The 20,715-nt window shown below is 44.8% G+C and overlaps 1 protein-coding gene across 2 annotated transcripts in view; it reads left to right on the plus strand.

Moving 5' to 3' along the window:
* Positions 1-18,103, plus strand: part of LOC144511039 (synaptic vesicle glycoprotein 2B-like) — a 56,988-nt gene extending 38,885 nt beyond the window's left edge. The window contains exons 8-12 of one of the 2 annotated variants that reach the window (XM_078241009.1): positions 1,107-1,271; positions 3,203-3,336; positions 7,802-8,008; positions 17,011-17,170; positions 17,920-18,103. In XM_078241009.1, the coding sequence (XP_078097135.1) occupies positions 1,107-1,271; positions 3,203-3,336; positions 7,802-8,008; positions 17,011-17,170; positions 17,920-18,103 (850 nt within the window). The remainder of the gene's footprint in view (positions 1-1,106; positions 1,272-3,202; positions 3,337-7,801; positions 8,009-17,010; positions 17,171-17,919) is intronic. The other variant, XM_078241010.1, reaches the window with a different exon arrangement.
* The last annotated feature ends 2,612 nt before the right edge of the window (positions 18,104-20,715 follow it).

Genomic DNA, 20,715 nt, shown 5'->3' on the forward strand with positions numbered 1-20,715 from the left:
AAGTAGAGTTGAACCTGTGATTGGCTCCCAACTAGCTTTCTTCACCAGAGGAAGCTGTCACTGGATGATAACCTTTGTCTTTTCCAATCTGTAAAAGGTTGTCATAAAAGCAGCCAGGTAACTCATTCCAGTGGCCTTTTCTAGACAGTTGTGGGAAGACAGCAAGATAGATGGACAGGTAACTAGGATGAGAGACGGTGTGATGAGTATTGATTTCAACTGAATGAGGAAGCAGGAAGGATGAAGAGTGTGGGATTAATGGATTTGGATTTTCGAAACAGGGGAGTAAAGTTCAGAGGGGAACGGACCCCAGCGTCAATAGTGGGAGAGAAGTTGAGTCTAAGATGAGAGGAGGGTCAGCTATCAGAGAGCACATTTTGCAACTGATTTATTCCTTGAAATGTAGGAGAATGAGGGGTGACTTTATTGAGGTGTATAAAATCATGAGGGATGTAGATAGGAAGAATGTAGATAGGCTTTTTCCCAGGGTAGGGGAATTGGAAACTAGAGGGCATAGGTTTAAGGTGAGAGGGGAAAGATTTAAAAGGGACCTGAGGGTCAACTTCTTCACGCAGAGGGTGGTGCCTATATGGAATGAAAGTGGTTGAGGCAGGTTCAATAGCAGCATTTAAAAAGCATTTGGATAAGTACATGGGTGGGAAAGGATTAGAGGGATATGGGCCAAACGCGGCCAATTGGGACTAGCTGGGAGGGCACCAAGGTCGGCATGGACTGGTGCCAGTTTTGGTGCTGTATCGTTCTCTGACTTAGACTCTATGATATGTTTCCCATACAATGTCAGCTACACAACAATCCACACCTGGAGATGATCTCTACTTTTAAACGCCAGAAGAATTAACATAATATATTGTCACAATAATGTTCAAGAATAATAATCCATGTCAACTAATGTGCAGAATGAATTACTGATCTCAGACAGCTCATGCCTTATAAGAGATGAGAGAGCTAGTTAGAGTCTGGAGTTCTCATTAAATGAAATCTTTAGAGTCTCTTTATGTCACACAGTATTGCCCATTAACTAATAAGTAAAGAGCTTTGGAATTGTAAGTTGAACCCTATTCAGTTTGGCTTGTGCTCTTGTTCAGCTACTATGGACTGACAGTGTGGTTCCCGGACATGATCAAGTACTTTCAAAATGAAGAGTATGAATCCAAAATGAAGACATTTCATCAGGAGCGAGTTGAAGACTTCACCTTTAACTTCACACTGGAGAACCAGTATCATACAGAAGGAGAATACATCAATGTCAGGTGAGCTACCATAGAATGTGAGGCCTGAACAATGTGACAACAATAACCCAACCTACTCTCCAAAATCACCCCCAAGTATTTTATATGTAGCACATCTCAGGCTCCCTATTACCTTATAGGTGACGCAAAACACCTTAGCTTGTGTCTTGGGGCAGCATGGTAGTACAATGGTTAGCACTCCTGCCTCACAGCGCCAGGGACCCGGGTTCGATTCCCAGCTTGGGTCACTGTCTGTGTGGAGTCTGCATGTTCCCCCTATGTCCGCCTCCGGGTTTCCTCCGGGTGCTCCAGTTTCCTCCCACAGTCCGAAAGACGTGCTGGTTAGGTGCATTGGCCGTGCTAAATTTTCCCTCAGTGTACCCGAACAGGTGCCAGAGTGTGGCGAATAGGGGATTTTCATAGTAACTTCATTGCAGTGTTAATGTAAGCCTACTTGTGACACTAAACTGGTCACGCATTTCACATGTTTATTAACATCGGAGTAGCCGGACACACATAAATGTGTCAGTTTCTATTTCTTTAACCCACTGCACCGCATAATCACACTATAAAATCTCACAGGGTAATAGCTCACAGCAAAGTCTCACTGAAAAAAATCCCACTGCAAAATTGCACGGCAAAGGTTGAGTGAGCGCCCCAAGAGCTCTAACCAGGGAACCATTGATTTGCCAATCACAGATATTTTTCTCACTTCTTACCGGTCACAACAGCAGCCCATGCCTGACGTTGCTCAATCAGGTTTCGGATCTGTATCGCAGAGAGTTCCAGCTCTCAAACTGAACCATGAATTGGTGCTGGCAGCATCTGGAGGGAGTGCAAACAAACAGCAATTGGGTTTTCAAACTTGAGACATCTAACACAAAGTGATTATGATCAATTTGTACATGGCAATAGTTACTACCATCTGCTGTTTTGACAGCCACATCGCTGAAGGGATGTTACAATTACATAGAGTGTACAATGGAGTTTCAGAATAAAGAACAAAGAAAATTACAGCACAGGAACAGGCCCTTTGGCCCTGGGCTGATCCCAAAGGTGGGAAACTACAAGGAGACTTGAGACTATTGCTATTGAGCAGAGAAGGCTGAGGCAATTTTTTAGAATTATGAATTGTTTTGACAGATTGAATAAGGAAATATAGAACCATAAAATCCCTACAGTACAGAAGAAAGCCATTCGGCCCATTGAACCTACACTGACAACAATCCCACCCAGGCTCTATCCCCGTAACCCCATGTGTTTACCCTGCTAATCCCCCTGAGAGTAAGGGTAGGGGTTTCTGGCCGTACTCACCCAGAGACCAGGAAATCCCGCCCGAGGTCATAGAATCATTGAAATCATAGAAACCCCACGTGCAGAAAGAGGCCATTTGGCCCATCGAGTTTGCACCAACCACAATCCCATCCAGGCCCTACCTCCATATCCCTACATATTTACCCGCTAATCCCTCTAACCTTTGCATCTCGGGACACTAAGGGGCAATTTTAGCATGGCCAATCAACCTAACCCGTACATCTTTGGACTTCAGGTGGAAACCGGAGCACCCGGAGGACACCCATGCAGACATGGGGAGAACGTGCAAACTCCACACAGACAGTGACCCAAGCTGGGATTCGAACCCAGGTCCCTCGAGCTGTAAAGCAGCAGTGCTAACCACTGTGCTACTGTGCCGTCCCAATATGATTTTATCTTTTCTTGGGAGTCACCAATGAGTGGATCATTAATTCGAATTGTCACAAATCAAGAAGTCAGGGGTTTTTGTTGTAGTGAGTGTGGTTGGAGCATGGACCACATGGTGCAGTTGAGGCCATTGTATCTTTTTAAGGATCGCATAAGTAGAAACTCTAAACCGTTATGTGACACGGTGCAGTCTGTGCGTGTAATGCCCCGAACCTATGTATTTTTCTAATTGCCTCTTTATTTCTGGATAGATTCATTGGGATTAAATTCAAATCTGTGACGTTTGAAGACTCCCTGTTTGAGGAATGCTACTTTGAGGACATCACCTCAACAAACACTCACTTCAAGAACTGCACCTTTACAGGGACAATCTTCTATAACACAGGTCAGCCTCTGGGGGTGGGGATTGAGGGGGGGTTCGCACTCCTGTCTGTTTAAACCAGTTTCCATAGGGGATCTGAGGTGGGGAGTGATAGCGACCTCTATTTGCCAGTGGCAATGGAGAGATTTCCCATTCCTACACTCATGCTGACTTTATTGTAATGTTAGTAAATGGAATAAATCTTCCCTAATCTATCAAGGCCCATGAATTCCCTGCCCAGTGAAGCAGTTGAGACTACCTCATTGAATGATTTTAAGGCAAAGATAGATAAATTTTTGAACAGTAAAGGAATTAAGGGTTATGGTGAGCGGGCGGGTAAGTGGAGCTGAGTCCACAAAAAAATCAGCCATGATCTTATTGAATGGCGGAGCAGACTCAAGAGGCCTACTCCTGCTCCTAGTTCTTATGTTCTTATTATAGAACTGTTCTTCTCTTATTTTCCTTCCCGCCCCTGAATGTGGTAATTCTTGCCGGTGCTGCCAACATTCAGATAATGCAACCATTATCCACGCACAAGTCTAACTGGTGACTGTCGGCGGTGATGGAGGGGCACTATTTGTAAGCAGCGTTTCTGGGCAATGGTCAGTAGCTGGTACCCTGGCTGACATTTTCTCCCACCCACCCAGCTGGGTCCAGCTGGATCAACTCAGCTGCTATTCCTCCGGGAATCAAAGAGCTTTATTATTGTTCAATCATGGGATATGGGCGTTCCTTGCAAGGTCAGCATAAATTGCCCATCGGTGCTGCCCTGGTGGAGGAGATGGTACGCTCCATTCCTGCAGCACTGCAACCTTTAAGTTGTTGGCACACCCACAGTGATGATAGGCAGGGAGTTCCAAGCTTCTGACCCAGTGATGATGAAGGAAATGTGTCCTAGTCAGGATCATATTCAACTTGGAAGGGAATTTGGAGTTGATGGTGTTCCCATGTATCCGTTACCTTTGTCCTTCTAGATGGCGGAAGTTGTAAGTTTGGGAGTTGTTCTCGCTGAGGCAAATTTATTATTCTCTTCAACCAAAAATGGGGCAAAACAAGCTTTTAATGTGATGACCCCCTCCCCCCCACCGAGAGATGCTTCTATTTAACGTTCTCTTTTCAAATTCCTCTCTTTACTTTTCAAAATGTCTGCGTGGGTTTCTTCTGGGTGATCCAACAGTCCAAAGATTTGCGGGTTAGGTTGATTGGCTATGCTAAATTGCCATTCAGTGTCAGGAGGACTAGGGGGACTAGCTCGGGTAAATACATGGGGTTACGGGGATAGGGGCTGGGAGGGATTGTGGTTGGTGCAGACTTGATGGGCCAAACGGCCTCTTTCTGCACTGTAGGGATTCTATGAAAATAAAGAGGATTAGCAGCACAATTAAAATAGCGATAAACTCTTAGATGTGTAACGTCATTTTCTCAATGACGTTATACTCCTGTTTCTAATTCAGCTCAGTTTTAAGATAGGATGAACGCAATGATTAAGATAGCACAAAAAAAGACATAATTAAAAATGTCAGCAATTTATTCATTTTCCAGGCAGACTTGATTACATCCCTGTCACTTCATATAGCAAAGTAATTAATTTTTAACAGATGGTGTGGTTTATGATGTCTCCGTTAACCTAATAGATTTTGCACACTTCATTTCGTTTTATCTCAGAAGGTGGAAAAGTTCAGCTATTCTCTAAATCCGATGCTGGACTCTGTACTTTTTCAATATTCCAATAGTACTAATTGAAATAAAAGGGCAGATTTTCCTGTGACTGGATCGAAGACAGTTGACCACCCAGAATGCTTAGAAGCAGGGAAACTGGGCAAGGGATGGTGGCATAGAGAGGTGGGATGTTGCAGGGGCTATAGCATCAGCAGTGTTAGAGGTGTTGAGGTGGCACAGTGGTTAGCACTGCTGCCTTACAGCTCCAGGGACCTGGGTTCGATTCCGGCCTCGGGTCACTCTCTGTGTGGAGTTTGCACATTCTCCCCGTGTCTGTGGGTTTCATCTGGATGCTCCGGTTTCCTCCCACAGTCAAAAGATGCGCAGGTTAGGTGGATTGGCCATACTAAATTGCCCCTTGGTGGATGATCCGTGGTAAATGTGCGGGGGGTGAGGGGAGGGGTAATTTGCCTGGTCAAAGTGCTCTTTCGGAGGGTCAGTACAGACTTGATGGGGCATATGGCTTCCTTCTGCACTATAGAGATTCTATAGATGGGAGAAAGAGAGGGAGAAAGAAAGAGGGAGTGAGGCAGCTTTAGCATGTTGGGAGAGGACCAGTGATTTAAGAATGAAGGAGGAAGAGGGCAATATGTGTAAGAGGATGTCAATAACAATCTCAAAGACACAGGCCAGATCAAAAAAGGAGGTTTGTCTTTTTATTCTAAATTTTTCTAAACTTTTCCAGTGAAATTTTATCATTATTGAGTTGTGTTTTGTGGTGGGAAGCTTTTTCACTTTGTGCAGCCCATTACTGACCTCCCGCTCTCCCAGAGATCAGGTTTAAGACAAAGCTATCTCTTCACTGCCTCATCTAATGATTCCAGAGCTTTTATATCACAGGAAACATTCAGAATGGAACTCCTCCTCCTCCTCCACTCTGGTAAGCGTGTTACAATCTGGTTGGGGAATAGTAATTTTTTTCTTTACGGTAGATGAAGTTTGAAATCCTAGCTACCCACCAGGAGAATAAAACCACAAGGGTTTTAAACAAACAAAATAAATTTTACAAAGTCAGAAGGTTAAAACAATTTACAATATCTATCTCATACTCTAACATTCAGAATTAACATGGGGTAAATGTGAATTTAACAGGCAGATTGTGGTCAAACACACCACAGTGCACATTGAATGGTAGATGTGACCAAGACAGATCCCACAGATTTCTCAGCAGATCACCCAGACATCAGTGACCACTGTGAGTCCCAATATTTCGTTAAAACCCAGTCTCCCTGATAAGGATTTTCACTTCTGAAGATCTAGTCTCTGAATTCCCTCAAGAGGCACCCTCACTCGACTGCGCACCTCCTGATGGTCCAATATTTCCTCCTGAGAGTACATTCCACAGGATTTACAACGCTGCACTCCCACCTCTAGTTACCAGCACAGTTTCAGCTCTCTCGCAGATGACTACCTTCACTGAGTTAACACATCTCCAATGTTTCTCTGAACTCAAGTCTCCCAGCATGTGCAAACAAGCTATAAATGCTCCCAAGGCTTTCCCTGAGCCCTAACTGCACCATAAGTCAACTCACAACACCAGGTTAAAGTCCAACAGGTTTATTTAGTAGCACGAGCTTTCGCAGCACTGCTCCTTCATCAGGTGAGTGTAGGATTTGTTTCACAAACAGGGCATATATAGACACAAACTCAATTACAAGATAATGGTTGGAATGCGAGTCTTAATAGGTAATTAAGTCTTTACAGGTGCAGACAATGTGAGTGGCAAGAGGGTTAAGCACAGGTTAAAGAGGTGAGAATTGTCTCAAGTCAGGACAGTTAGTGAGATTTTGCAAGTCCAGGCAAGTCATGCCAGTGTAACATGAACCCAAGATCCCAGTTGAGGCCATCCTCATGTGTGCGGAACTTGGCTATCAATTTCTGCTCGGCGATTCTGCATTGTTGTGTGTCTTGAAGACTCCTTACTTATTTGTGAGACTACTTACTATGCCTACCCCAGTCCAATGCCGCAACTCCTCATCATAACTGCACCAAACAGCTCCCAGAGCTTCTCTGAGCTCTAACTGCCTGGAGCCTGCTAACAGCAACACTATTTCAGTATGGTCTCTTCCCTGCTGCAGAACACTCGCTTCCAGGAAACACACAGATACATTGAAAACAGAGAACCTTCATAAGATTCACTCATCCCCATGATCACATATCTTGCTCTGGCCTATCCTCACACTGACCTCCAACCCAATTATCCCTGCCTTACACTTTCTCCAGTGAAATAAGTCCACCTACAGTTTAGTGGCTCCATCTCTTCCAGCTGTTATTTCCTTAAACCAACATGGTCCAAACCCCCCAAGTGTAATAGACTCCAAGCTGCTTTTGTAGCATTTATCCCATTTTCTACAGTTAAATTTCAATCTTCCCAGAACCAAAAAATTACACCTAAAATCTTAACATGAACCGTGAACTAGATATTCGTGACAAGGTGATGCACTATCAATTACGATGCAAAGACTTCTGAGAGTGAGGGAAAACTAATAGGCTTTTATTCACAGAGAAAAGGAGCACACCCTTGTAGCTGACCTGGTCTGGACTGAGGCAAGGAGGAGGGACCATCACCTTTATACCCCACTCTGGGTGGAAAGGGAGGGGTCTCAGGTGGAAAGGGAGGAGTCTCGGGCCAGGCGCAGCATGGGTGTGTCCAGGCACATACATGTAGTAACAGTGGTTCACCACACAAGGTACCTGCACCCTCATTCTGGAAGGGCATCCCTGAGTGGATTTCACATGCCAACACAGTGAAATCTTGTTTCTTTTTCAGATCTGTTCAAGACAAGATTCGCTCATAGCAGGTTGATAAATAGCACGTTCCTCCACAACAAGGAAGGCTGCCAGATTGACTTCAGCGATGATGCGGAAACTGCATTTCTAACTTACTTGGTCAGTTTCCTGGGGTCCTTGGCTGTATTGCCGGGAAACATTGTGTCTGCGCTGTTCATGGACAAGATTGGAAGGATTAAGATGATCGGTGAGTATTCATTGACAATCTCATTAAAAAAATCAATCTTTTATCATGTGGATAGGGGAGCTGAAAGAAATCTGGGACATTAGCTGATTTGTTGCTCACCATGTGATAACAGAGGGAAATATGATAGGATGAGGGATGAATTGGCTAAGGTAGACTGGGAGAGCAGGCTGGCAGGTAGGATAGCTGAGGAACAGTGGAGGATTTTTAAGGAGATCCTTTTCAGTTCTCAGCAAAAATATATTCCAGCAAAAAACAAGGATTGTAAGAAAAGGGAGAACCAGCCGTGGATAACGAAGGAAATAAAGGAGAGTATTAAAATAAAAACAGCTGCGTACAGAGTGGCCAAAAATAGTGGAGAAACAAGTGATTGGGAAAAATTTAAGAAACAACAAAGAGAGACTAAGAAAGCGATAAAGAAAGGAAGGATAGACTATGAAGCTAGGCTAGCAATTAATATAAAAAATGATAGTAAAAGTTTTTATAAATATATAAAAAGGAATAGAGTGGCTAGAGTGAATGTTGGACCCTTGGAGGACGAGAGGGGGGAGTTAATAGTGGGAAATGAGGATATGGCTGAGTCTTTAAATAAGTTTTTTGTGTCGGTCTTCACGGTGGAGGACACAAATAGTTTGCCAAATATTAACGATAGAGGGTTGGCAGCAGGAGAAATACTTAATACAATTAATGTTACCAGAGAGGCAGTGCTGGGTAGACTAATGGGACTGAAGGTGGATAAGTCCCCGGGTCCGGATGGAATGCATCCCAGGGTATTGAAAGAAATGTCAGAGGTAATAGTGGATGCGTTAGTGATTATTTATCAAAACTCGTTGCATTCTGGGGTAGTGCCGGTTGATTGGAAAATGGCTAATGTTACGCCGCTGTTTAAAAAAGGAAGGAGACAAAAGGCGGGTAACTATAGGCCGGTCAGCTTAACGTCTGTAGTAGGGAAAATGCTGGAATCCATTATTAAAGAGGAGATAGCAGGGCATCTGGATAGAAATGGTTCGATCAATCAGACGCAGCATGGATTCATGAGGGGAAAGTCGTGCTTGACGAACATGTTGGATTTTTATGAAGATGTGACTAGGGCGGTTGATGGAGGAGAACCGGTGGATGCGGTGTTTTTGGATTTCCAAAAGGCGTTTGATAAGGTGCCCCATAAAAGGCTACTGAAGAAGATTAGGGCACACGGAGTTGGGGGTAGTGTGTTAAATTGGATTGGGGACTGGCTATCCGACAGGAAGCAAAGAGTCGGAATAAATGGGTGTTTTTCCGGTTGGAGGAAGGTAACTAGTGGCGTGCCGCAGGGATCGGTACTCGGGCCGCAACTATTTACCATTTATATAGATGATCTGGAGGAGGGGACGGAGTGTAGGGTAACGAAGTTTGCAGACGACACAAAGATAAGTGGAAAAGTGAATCGTGTGGAGGACGGAGAAGATCTGCAGAGAGATTTGGACAGGCTGAGTGAGTGGGCGAGGATATGGCAAATGGAGTATAACGTTGAGAAATGCGAGGTTATACACTTTGGAGGAAATAATAACAAATGGGATTACTATCTCAATGGAAACAAATTAAAACATGCTACCGTGCAAAGGGACCTGGGGGTCCTTGTGCATGAGACGCAAAAGCCCAGTCTGCAGGTACAACAGGTGATCAAGAAGGCAAATGGGATGTTGGCCTATATTGCGAAGGGGATAGAATGTAAAAGCAGGGATGTCTTGATGCACCTGTACAGGGCATTGGTGAGGCCGCAGCTGGAATACTGTGTGCAGTATTGGTCCCCTTATATGAGGAAGGATATATTGGCATTGGAGGGAGTGCAGAGAAGGTTCACCAGGTTGATACCGGAGATGAGGGGTTTGGATTATGAGGAGAGGCTGAGGAGATTGGGTTTGTACTCGTTGGAGTTTAGAAGGATGAGGGGGGATCTTATGGAGACTTATAAGATAATGCGGGGGCTGGATAGGGTGGAGGCGGAGAGATTCTTTCCACTTAGTAAGGAAGTTAAAACTAGAGGACACAGCCTCAAAATAAAGGGGGGTCGGTTTAACACAGAGTTGAGGAGGAACTTCTTCTCCCAGAGGGTGGTGAATCTCTGGAATTCTCTGCCCACTGAGGTGGTGGAGGCTACCTCGCTGAATATGTTTAAAGCGCGGATGGATGGATTCCTGATCGGTAAGGGAATTAAGGGTTATGGGGATCAGGCGGGTAAGTGGTACTGATCCACGTCAGATCAGCCATGATCTTATTGAATGGCGGGGCAGGCTCGAGGGGCTAGATGGCCTACTCCTGCTCCTATTTCTTATGTTCTTATGTGAAAGATGGGAGATGACCCTGGGACATGCATTTCAATTACAGAAATATAGGAATAGTCGTAGAGCTGTTATGGCACAGCAAGAGGCCATTTAGCCCATCGAGTACATGTCAATTCTCTAGAGCAATCCAGTCAGTCCCAATATTCCACTTTGTAGGCCTGTAAAGATTATTTCCCATCCAATTCCCACCCAATTCCCTATTGAAATCATTCATCATCTCCACTTCCACCACCCTCATGGGCAACGAGTTCCACTCCATTACTACTCGCTACATTAAAAGGTTTTTCTTTGCATTCCTCCTAGTGTCACTTGCCCAAAGCCTTAAAGTTTTGTCCCCTAGTCCTTGTGCCATCAACTAATAGGAACAACTTTTCTTTGTCTATCTTATCTAAACCTGTCATAGTCATGCACACCTCAGATCTCCCCTCAACTTTCCTTCCTCCCAGGAGAATAATCCAACCTCTTCAACATAACCCTATAGCTAAATTCCTTCATCCCTGAAAGCATTCCGATAAATCTCTTTGGCACCCTCTCAAGGACCTCCAGATCCTTTGTAAAGTGTGTTGACCAGAAGCACTCTGAATTGTGACCCAGCTAGAACATTATAAGGTTTGGTCCGGGCGGCAAGGTGGCACAGTGGTTAGCACTTCTGCCTCACAGCGCCAGGGACCTGGGTTCGATTACGGCCCTGGGTGACTGTGTGGAGTTTGCTCCCACACTCCGAAGATGTGCAGGTTAGATGGATTGGCTATGCTAAATTGCCCCTTAGTGCCGGTGGATTAGCAAGGTAAATACGTGGGGTTATGGGGATAGGCCCTGAGTGGGATTGTTGTCAGAGCGAACTTGATGGGCTGAATGGCCTCCTTCTGCATTATAGGGAATATATGATAACTTCCTGTTTATTATTCAATACCTCTGTATATGAAGCCCAAGACTTTACTGATGACTCTCTCCCTTAATATGCCCTGCCACCTTCAAAGATCTATGCACATGAAACCCCAGGTTCCTCTGACACTGCACATTCTTTAGAACTGTACTCTAAAGTGTATATTGCCTCACCAGAATCCTTCTATAAAATGTACCAAATTATGTTTCTCTGTATTAAACGCCAACTGGAACTTGTCGCCAGCCTATCTATGTTCTGTCGCAGTCATCCTCACTGTTTGCTGCACCTCCAAGCTTGGCATCATTCGCAAAGTTTGAAATGTTACTCTGTATTCCAAAATCCAAGTCATTTATATGTTACAAAAAACAGCGATTCTAGCACTCACTCCTGCTGTACACCACTTTCAACCATCCTCCAGTCTAAAAATAGCAACTATTTCATAGAGTTACTGCAGTACAGAAGGAGGCCAATCGGCCCATTGAGTCAGCACTGACAATAACCCCACCTAGACCTTATCCCTGTAACCCCACATATTTACCCTTTTAGTCCCCCTGACTCTAAGGGGCAATTTAGCATGGCCAATCTACCTGACCTGCACATCTTTGGACTGTGGGAGGAAACCGGGGCACCCGGAGGAAACCCACACAGACACGGGGAGAATGTGCAAACTCCACACAGAGAGCCACCCAATGCCGGAATTGAACCCAGATCCCTGGCACTGTGAGGCAGCAGTGCTAACCACTGTGCCACTGTGCTGCCTCCTGCCCCCACTGTTTCGGTCCTTAGATCAGTTTTCTTCTTAATTCCAGCGGACACTGATCATCCTAGCCCATAAATCTCAATTGTGTTAGCCTGCCTTGTATGTGGTACCTTGTCAAAAGCTTCCTTGAGATCAAATACCAACCGACTCAAGAACAGCTTCGTCCCTGCTGCCATCAGACTATTGAATGCACCTACCTTATATTAAGCTGATCTTTTTCTGCACCCTAGCTATGATTGCAACACTATATTCTGCACTCCTTTCCTTCTCCCCTGTGTACTATGAACGGTATGTTTTGTCTGTATGGCGCACAAGAAACACTGTATCCCAATACATGTGACAATAATAAATCAAATCAAATGCAATATAGGCAACATACATCACATTCCTTTCATCAACCTTCCTGTTATTTCATGAATAATTTAATTAGATGCGTCAAACACAGCCTAACTTTCACAAATCTCTGCTGGCTCTCTTTAATTAATTCAAACCTCTTTTGTGGCCTCTTCTGTGATGATGATTCTATGATATGACTTTAACATTGTAAGGAGGAGGTGGGAATAGGAAGGGGGGGATTCACTGGGCCGGCTGTGAACAAAATAACTTTCAAAGTAGACACACTTCGCAAGAGCTACCATTCTAATTTGCTAACAGTGCTCTTTTAGTAAATAGATAAATCTTGCTAAACTGATAAAAATTATTTAAGGAAGGGGAATGAATGAGAAAGGAATGGCAGCTGCACTACTCAGAATCAATACTTTGTACTCCGGTTAAAGAGCAAATTCACTTTTTTATGGTCCTGCCGTTGTAATGGAATGGCCTTCAGGCAAGAATGATGAAGTTCCATCAGCTGATAGATTTTTCCGTTCCTTCAACTCGCGACAGATCTGAAGCCAGAGAGAAATTTCAGTCAAGGCAGACCTGTCACTTTTATAATCAATTGTGGCTAACATGTAGAAAGCAGTAAACCCCTGAGACAGGCTTTGTCACATGGTGTTCAAATCAATGGTGAGGGAGAGCTGCCCTCTGCATCTTCACTGTATTAAACTCAAGAGGGGTGCAAGTTCTCTCAAGATCTGCTTTCCCCATTACAACCTGCTAATGGAATAGAATTGAAAAGCTTTCAGACATAATGATTTTTGAGAAGGCTACTTCTAAAGTGGGTCATTCATTAAAAAAACAGATATGTTCTTGTTTTCATTATTCGCCTCCGAAATGCATTACTGTCTATCCTACTCAAACACTTACAGCCTGGACACTGTTCCCCACTGTGGGTTTTGTCATTTAGTTGGATTTCTCATTCAAAGGGCAAACATTCACCTTCTACTTAAGTCTATACATTGCAGCTTTGCAGCTGTGCAAGTTTCTGTTATGTTAAAGGTCTAAGGTATGGGACGGCACAGTGGTTAGCACTGCTGCCTCACAGGGACACGGGTTCAATTCTGGCCTTGGGAGACTGTGTGGAGTTTGCACGTTCTTCCCGTGTCTGCGTGGGTTTCCTCCGGGTGCTCCGGTTTCCTCCCGCAGTTCAAAGGTTGGGTGGAATGACCATGCTAAATTGCCCCTTAGTGTCCAAAGATGTGTAGGTTAGATGAATTAGCCATGCTAAATGTGCGTGGTTACAAGGATAGGGCGGGGGAGAGGGCCTGGGTAACCATGCACCGTCAGAGAGTCGGTGCAGACTCGATGGGCTGAATGGTCTCTTCTGCACTGCAGAATTCTATGATTCTAAATAGATCCTGGCATTTATGTTGATTAACTCACTGTTTTAGTGTATTCAACCTTTAATCTTCACCACTGGCTTTCCCTCTTGACTCCCTCAGCCACCCCTCACTATCATTGGCTAACTATTTGCACCTTTTCCTCCACCAAGAATTGACGTTCAGGAGTCCTGGAGAACATTTTCTCTTCCATTTGGTCTTCAACCCTCCTGTGTTCTCCCCCCCTACCCCCGAAAACACACAAACCTTTTCACCCAGAGGGTGGTAGAATCTGGAAATCACTGCCTGAAAGGGTGGTAAAGGCAGGAAACCTCCCAACATTTCAGTGGCATTTAGATGAACACTTGAAATGCCAAAGCGTACAAGGCTATGGACCAAGTGCTGGAAAATGGGATTAGCGTGAAGGCTGGCTCAGACACGATGGGCCAAAGGGCCCTTCTTGTTATGGCTCCTGCTCTGACCAAGACCGCAAAAAAACTACACAAGGTGGTGAATGTAACCCCAGTCCATCACGCAAACCAGCCTCCCGTTGACTAATGACCACTGACTCTGTCTACACTTCCCGCTGCCTCGGAAAAGCAGCCAGCATAATCAAGGACACCACACATCCTGGACATTCTCTCTTTCACCTTCTTCCATTGGGAAAAAGATACAAAAATTTGAGAACACGTACCAACCGACTCAAGAATAGCTTCTTCCCTGCTGCCATCAGACTTTTGAATGGACCTAGCTTATATTAACTTGACCTTTCTCTATACCCTAACTATGACTGTAACACTATATTCTGCACCCTCTCCTTTCCTTCTCCCCTATGTACTCTATAAATGCTTTGTCCGTATAGCGTGCAAGAAACAATACTTTTCACTGTATATCAATACATGAATAAATTAAATCAAATCAAATTAAAACTCTGCTATGGCAACCCATGCTGGGGTACAGTTCCAATGGCATCTGATGCCCTCGCCCAAAGTACTTAAAGTTTCTTCATGAACCACTGCACCTAAAGCCTTCCATATTCTGTATTGTGTGTGATTTGCTTAATCCTCTTAGAGAACCCAGTGGAAACAGCTAATTAAAGAGAAAGATACAAAGAAAAGAAAAATCAAAGAATAATTGCAGCCTGCTGTCCTGAGTCAGAGAAAGAGCAAATGCCCAGGATTGCTGAAGCGTGCATGTTAATAAACATCGTATAGGGACAGAATGTGATTCAGTTGCCATGTCCTCCCATTGCCAAGTAGTGCGCCAACGTTCATGGGGTGGGCTCGCACCTAAATAAAACTGGGCCTATACCATGCAAAGGGCAGGCGGTGCCTGTGGTTATTTGCGGCGCAGCGTGAACCAGAAGCGGAAAGAGAACACAGCTGTATAGCATATTTATAGGAGCAGTTCAGCACTGCAGCAGACCCACCTGCTACATAACATTATTGTCAAGGTCAAAAGCAAATTGATAAGCTGCTCCGTACCTAATCTATGAAATAATTTGGAAAGCAAATGGCATAGTGGTCTTTGTTACAGAAAAAAGAAATCTTGCTACAATTGCATAGTGCATTGTATTGGCTTTCTGTCTCTAATGAAGTTTAACGTTTATTTATTAGTGTCACAAGTAGGCTTACATTAACACTGCAATGAAATTGCTGTGAAAATCCTCTAGTCGCCACACTCCAGGTCCTGTTCGGGTACACTGAGGGAGAATTTAGCACGGCCAGTGCACCTAACCAGCATGCCTTTCGGACTATGGGAGGAAACCGGAGCACCCGGAGGAAACCCACGCAGACATGGGGAGAACATGCAGGCTCCGCACAGTTGGTGACCCAAGCCGGGAATCAAAACCGGGTCCCTGGCGCTGTGAGGCAGCGGTGCTAACCACTGTGCCACCGTGCCGTCCCACCGATGAAGTAATTTGAAAAACAAATGGCATGGTGGCCTTTGTTGCAGAAAAAAGAAATCTTGCTTCAATTGCATAGAGCTTTGGAGAGACCGCACCGTGCATTATATTGGTTTCTGTCTCAAATGAAGCAGATACTTGCATTAGAGACAATACAGCGAAGTTTCATTCGATTAGCAGCGGAATTATTTGGGCCTATATGCTGTCTTCAATTTATGAGAATGAGAGGTGATTTAATTGAAACACACAGGATTCAGAAGGGGTTTGACAAGGTAGACACTGGGAGGTTGCTTCTTCATGCTGAGGATCAAAAAAATGGGGACAATTACAGACTTGGGTTAGGGGCTTGATTACTTAGGACTGAGAGATCTGGAGGAATTCCTCCACCAAATGGCATGTGAATTTTTGGAATTCTCTAACCCAGAGGGTTATTGTTGCTCCATGGTTGAGTATATTCAAGGCTAGGTTAGGAATAGTTTTCATCCCGCAGGGATTTAAGGAATATGGGGGTGCAGGCAGGAAAATGGAGTCATTGGTCATGCTTAGTACAGGCATGAAGATATTACAAAGTTTAAAGCTATATTTTAAAAAGTGGACATCAAGGAGATAGTCTTCGACTTCAGGAAGCGTAGTGGAGGACATGCCTCTGTCTACATCAACAAGGATGAAATGGAAATGGTCAAGAGCTTCAGATTTCTAGGTGTCCAGATCACCAACAACCTGTCCTGTCCCTCCACACCGATGCTATAGTTAAGAAAGCCCACCAACACCTCCACGTTCTCAGGAGGTTAAGGAAATTCAGCATATCTGCTGCAACTTTTAACAACTTCTACAGATGCACCATAGAAAGCATTCTTTCTGGTTGTATCACAGCTTGGTATGGCTCCTGCTCTGACCAAGAGAGCAATAAACTAAAATGGGTTGTGAACGAAGCCCAGTCCATCACGCAAACCAGCCTCCCATCCATTGACTCTGTCTACACTTCCCGCTGCCTCGGAAAATCAGCCAGTATAATTAAGGACCCCACGCACCCCGGACATTCTCTCTTCCACCTTCTTCTGTCAGGAAAAAGATACAAAAGTCTGAGATCACATACCAACCGACTGAAGAACGGCTTCTTCCCTGCTGCCATCAGACTTTTGAATGGACCAACCTCATATTAAGTTGATCTTTCTCTACACCCTAGCTATGACTGTAACACTACATTCCGCACTCTCACCTTTCCTTCTCTATGTACAGTATGCTTTATATTGCACGCAAGAAACAATACTTTTCACTGTATACTAATACATATGACAATAATAAATCAAATCACAATCAGTGAAATTATAATTTCAGAGGTGATTGAACATCAAAGTGCTGCATGCGATGATCACCGTTGCAGGGAAGTGAGTGTTGTTATGCGGTTATTTTGTTTAATTTTGCCTTGCAGGTGGATCCATGCTGCTGTCGACCATCACCTGCTTCTTCCTGTTTTTCGGCAATAGTGAATCAGCCATGATTGGAATGCAGTGTCTGTTCTGTGGGGTCAGCATCGCAGCATGGAATGCGCTGGATGTGATCACAGTGGAACTCTACTCCACGGATAAAAGGTGGGACACTAGCGTGCGCGTTGGCCTATCTGGGGCACCCCGGTGTAGCAAACCAAAATCTCCCCGTGAGGGAAACATATTCTATTTTGTCAATTTTCTGCTCAGCAAGGTGAGGGGACGATGGCACTGTGGTTAGCACTGCTGCCTCACAGCACCAGGGACCCGGGTTCAATTCCGGCCTTGGGTGACTGTCAAATTTTGTTTGATGACATACCTGTGAAGTGTCTTGGGATGTTTCACTGTGTTAAAGATGCTACATGAATGCAGATTGTTGTTGTCTGATAGTTTTATATCGTTCTTGGAGCTAAAGGGATGAAGGGATATGGGGGCAAAGGTGGGATCAGGATATTGAATTTGATGATCAGCCATGATCAAAATGGATGATGGAGCAGGCTCGAAGGGCCTCCTCCTGCTTTTATTTTCTATGTTTGACCTTTTTACCTTAGTAACCCTACCGAGAATTGAACCCAGGTCCCTGGAGCTGTGAGGCAGCGGTGTTAACCACGGTGCCACTTGACCTCTCCCAAGCATAACCATTTTCTAGTTTATTAAGGAAGCTATGGCCTTTACTCCCCAGAAACCTCCTTTCTTGCATCTTCACTGCTTTGAACTGAAAGTTGTTACACCAAAAATCGTCACCATGTCACATGCCCGCATGTGCAGCCTCCTTGGTAATTGAGAATGTTGCCTGTAGAATATAGTCTGCTATCATTAGTAGTGGGCCTCAATTTCTTTCTTTCTTTCCACAGGGCAACTGCATTTGGTATTCTCAATGGACTGTCCAAGTTTGCTGCAATACTGGGTATATCAATATTTGCCTCATTTGTGGAGATAACTAAGGTGGTTCCTGTCCTGCTGGCTTCCATTGCGTTAGTAGGAGGTGCCCTGCTTGGCCTCCGACTCCCTGAGACCCGGGAGCAAGTTCTGATGTGACGGGCTCTCCACACCTCTTCTGGACTCACAGGATATGCACAGCTGCTAACCACTGTCCTTATAACCTAAAGCATCCACTCTACCATCTGTGCTTTCTGTGACTGGACATAGTTGTGCTCTCTGTACACTCCAAATGGTTTCACATAGCTAGTTGCCACGTATTTACAGAAGTTGTCCTGTCCACCTACCCCATGAGGCTGAGATGGGGGAAGATTAGAAACCATCGGAAGTCTTGTCATTGTTGAATGTTGCGCACTTTAAATTTTGCAGTAACCTGTTGTGGTGGCTCTTCTCTCCCTTGTTGATCATTCCCTGCAGTTGGATTTTCCGGGTAAGTTCTGGGGATCCTAATTTTTAAGCCTGCCACAGAGTTTCTTCCACTGTTACTTTATGCTAATTTTGTAAAGTGTTGCGATTTTCGGGGGGAGCAAACCCCCTCACCACCCCCATCAAACCATAAACTAGCACCAATCAGGAACATAGCAATTAGGAACAGAAGTAGGTAAATTCAGTCCTTCGAGCCTGCTCCGCCATTCAATCAGATCCTGGCTGATCTCTCCCTGCTCCCAAATCCACCTCCCCACCTCTTCCCCATATCCCTTTTTTAAATTAGAAATATATATATCTCCTTCTTGAAACCATTCGACGGTTCAGACTATTAAAATAGTGTTATGACTGCTTTTGGTGACATTGTCCTTGAACTTTTCAAGGGACCACATTCAACCAACCTCCTGACTGTTATCTCATGTCTCTTTCTTCAGTAAGGGTACATCAATGGGAACATTTTAGTTCAGTGAGCCTATCCCATGATGGGTGGACTGGCCTTTCACCATTGAAGCTCGAGAATTATCAAAGCACCATTTGCAGTAATCCAATGGGGTCGAATGCAGTCAGTGTTAACATCTCAGCCAGAAGATAATGGACTTAAGACACATGCAAGGTACTATCCTTTGGAAGAGACTTGTACTAAAGCCCTGTCCATGTTCAAGTGGACATGAAAGTTCTCCTGACGTTAACAAGAGAATCGCAGGGAATTCTCCCAATGTCCTCTCTAACCGATTGCACCAAAAGGATTTACTGGTCATCCAAATCTAGGGAAGGGACTCTGCCACAGAGCGGGTCCTCACCTCACTTCTTCAGGCTTCAAAGTCTTGCCCTTTACTCTCCAGATGCTTGTAGGAGCCTCCCATTTTCAATTACAATGAGTAATTTGACTAGGGAAAAGAATCCATTCCTGTTGCCTCCCTCATCTCTTAAAGAAATCACAAGCCCTCTTTCTGAAGAATCCTCCGTGGGTAAGCAGTCGCTGTCCCTCGAGATGCTGGCTCTCTTACCATTATCCCCACGTGATGAAGGAGTAGAGCTCTGAAAGCTCGTGATTCCAAATATAAACTTGTTGGACTTTAACCTGGTGTTGTGAGACTTCTTACTGTGCCCACCCCAGTCCAATGCCGGCATCTCCACATCATTACCAAAAAGATGCACTGGCTCTGCTGTTGGCCATGGCTCATAACGCTGAGCATGCGACCCCCATCGAGGCCTGTGGTGACCACCCCCTCAGATGATCCTGTTTAATATACTGATACATGTGGCTGTTCAATGTACACCAACAGGGAACCGTTTCATGGGACCGGGTAGTTCGGCGGGTTAGCGTGCTAATATTTCAGCCTGAATATGAGTGGTCCAGTTAGGTGGGATGAAGTCTTCTTTTGCTCGTGGTCTGTATGAGTGCTACCTGACATGAGTGGCACAGTGGTTAGCACTGTTGCCTCACAGTGCTAGGTACCCGGGTTCAATTCTGGCCTTGGATGACTGTCTGTGTGGAGTCTGCACATTCTCCCTGTGTCTGCGTGGGTTTCCTCCGGGTGCTCCGGTTTCCTCCCACAGTCCAAAGATGTGCAGGCCAGGTGGATTGGCTATGCTAAATTGCCCCTTAATGTCAGGGGGACTAGCTGGGTAAATACATGGGGTTACAGGGATAGGGCTTGGGTGGGATTGTGGCTGGTGCAGGCTTGATGGGCCAAATGACCTCCTTCTGCACTGTAGGGACTCTATGATTCTGTGAATTTAGCAGACAGGTGTGGTAACATTGTGACCATTGTACTTGACTAGTAAACCAGAGACTTCCTCTCATCTTTCAGAGGATGAAGGTTCAAATCCCACCACGGAAACTTGAATTCAGTTTAAAAATAATTGGTCAAACTGGTTCACAAAAATGACTGCCTTTCTATAGCACCTTTCACAACCCCAGGACCTCCGAAAGCACCTTCCAGCCAATTTTTGAAGGGTGGCCACTGTTGCAATTTCGAAAATAGATGTCCCTCTGGGAAGGAAATCTACCGTCCTTACCAAGTCTGGTCTACATGTGAATCCTGTCCTGTGGCAATGTGGTTGGCTGGGACAACCTGCTGAAGTGGACCAACAGGCCATTCCGTTGTACAAAGGCAAGTAAGGCTTGGCGAGAAATGCCAGCCTTGCCCATATCCTGAGAATGAATTGAAATGAACAAGTTTGCAGTGAGTTAGTGCATGCGATGGGGTGGGACGTGGAAAAATGTCCCTGATGTAATAGCAAGTGAAATCGAACGCAAAACTTATTGGCCCTTAAAGCGA

Source organism: Mustelus asterias, chromosome 24 (genome assembly GCF_964213995.1).
Source record: "Mustelus asterias chromosome 24, sMusAst1.hap1.1, whole genome shotgun sequence".
NCBI classification, from domain to species: Eukaryota; Metazoa; Chordata; class Chondrichthyes; order Carcharhiniformes; family Triakidae; genus Mustelus; species Mustelus asterias.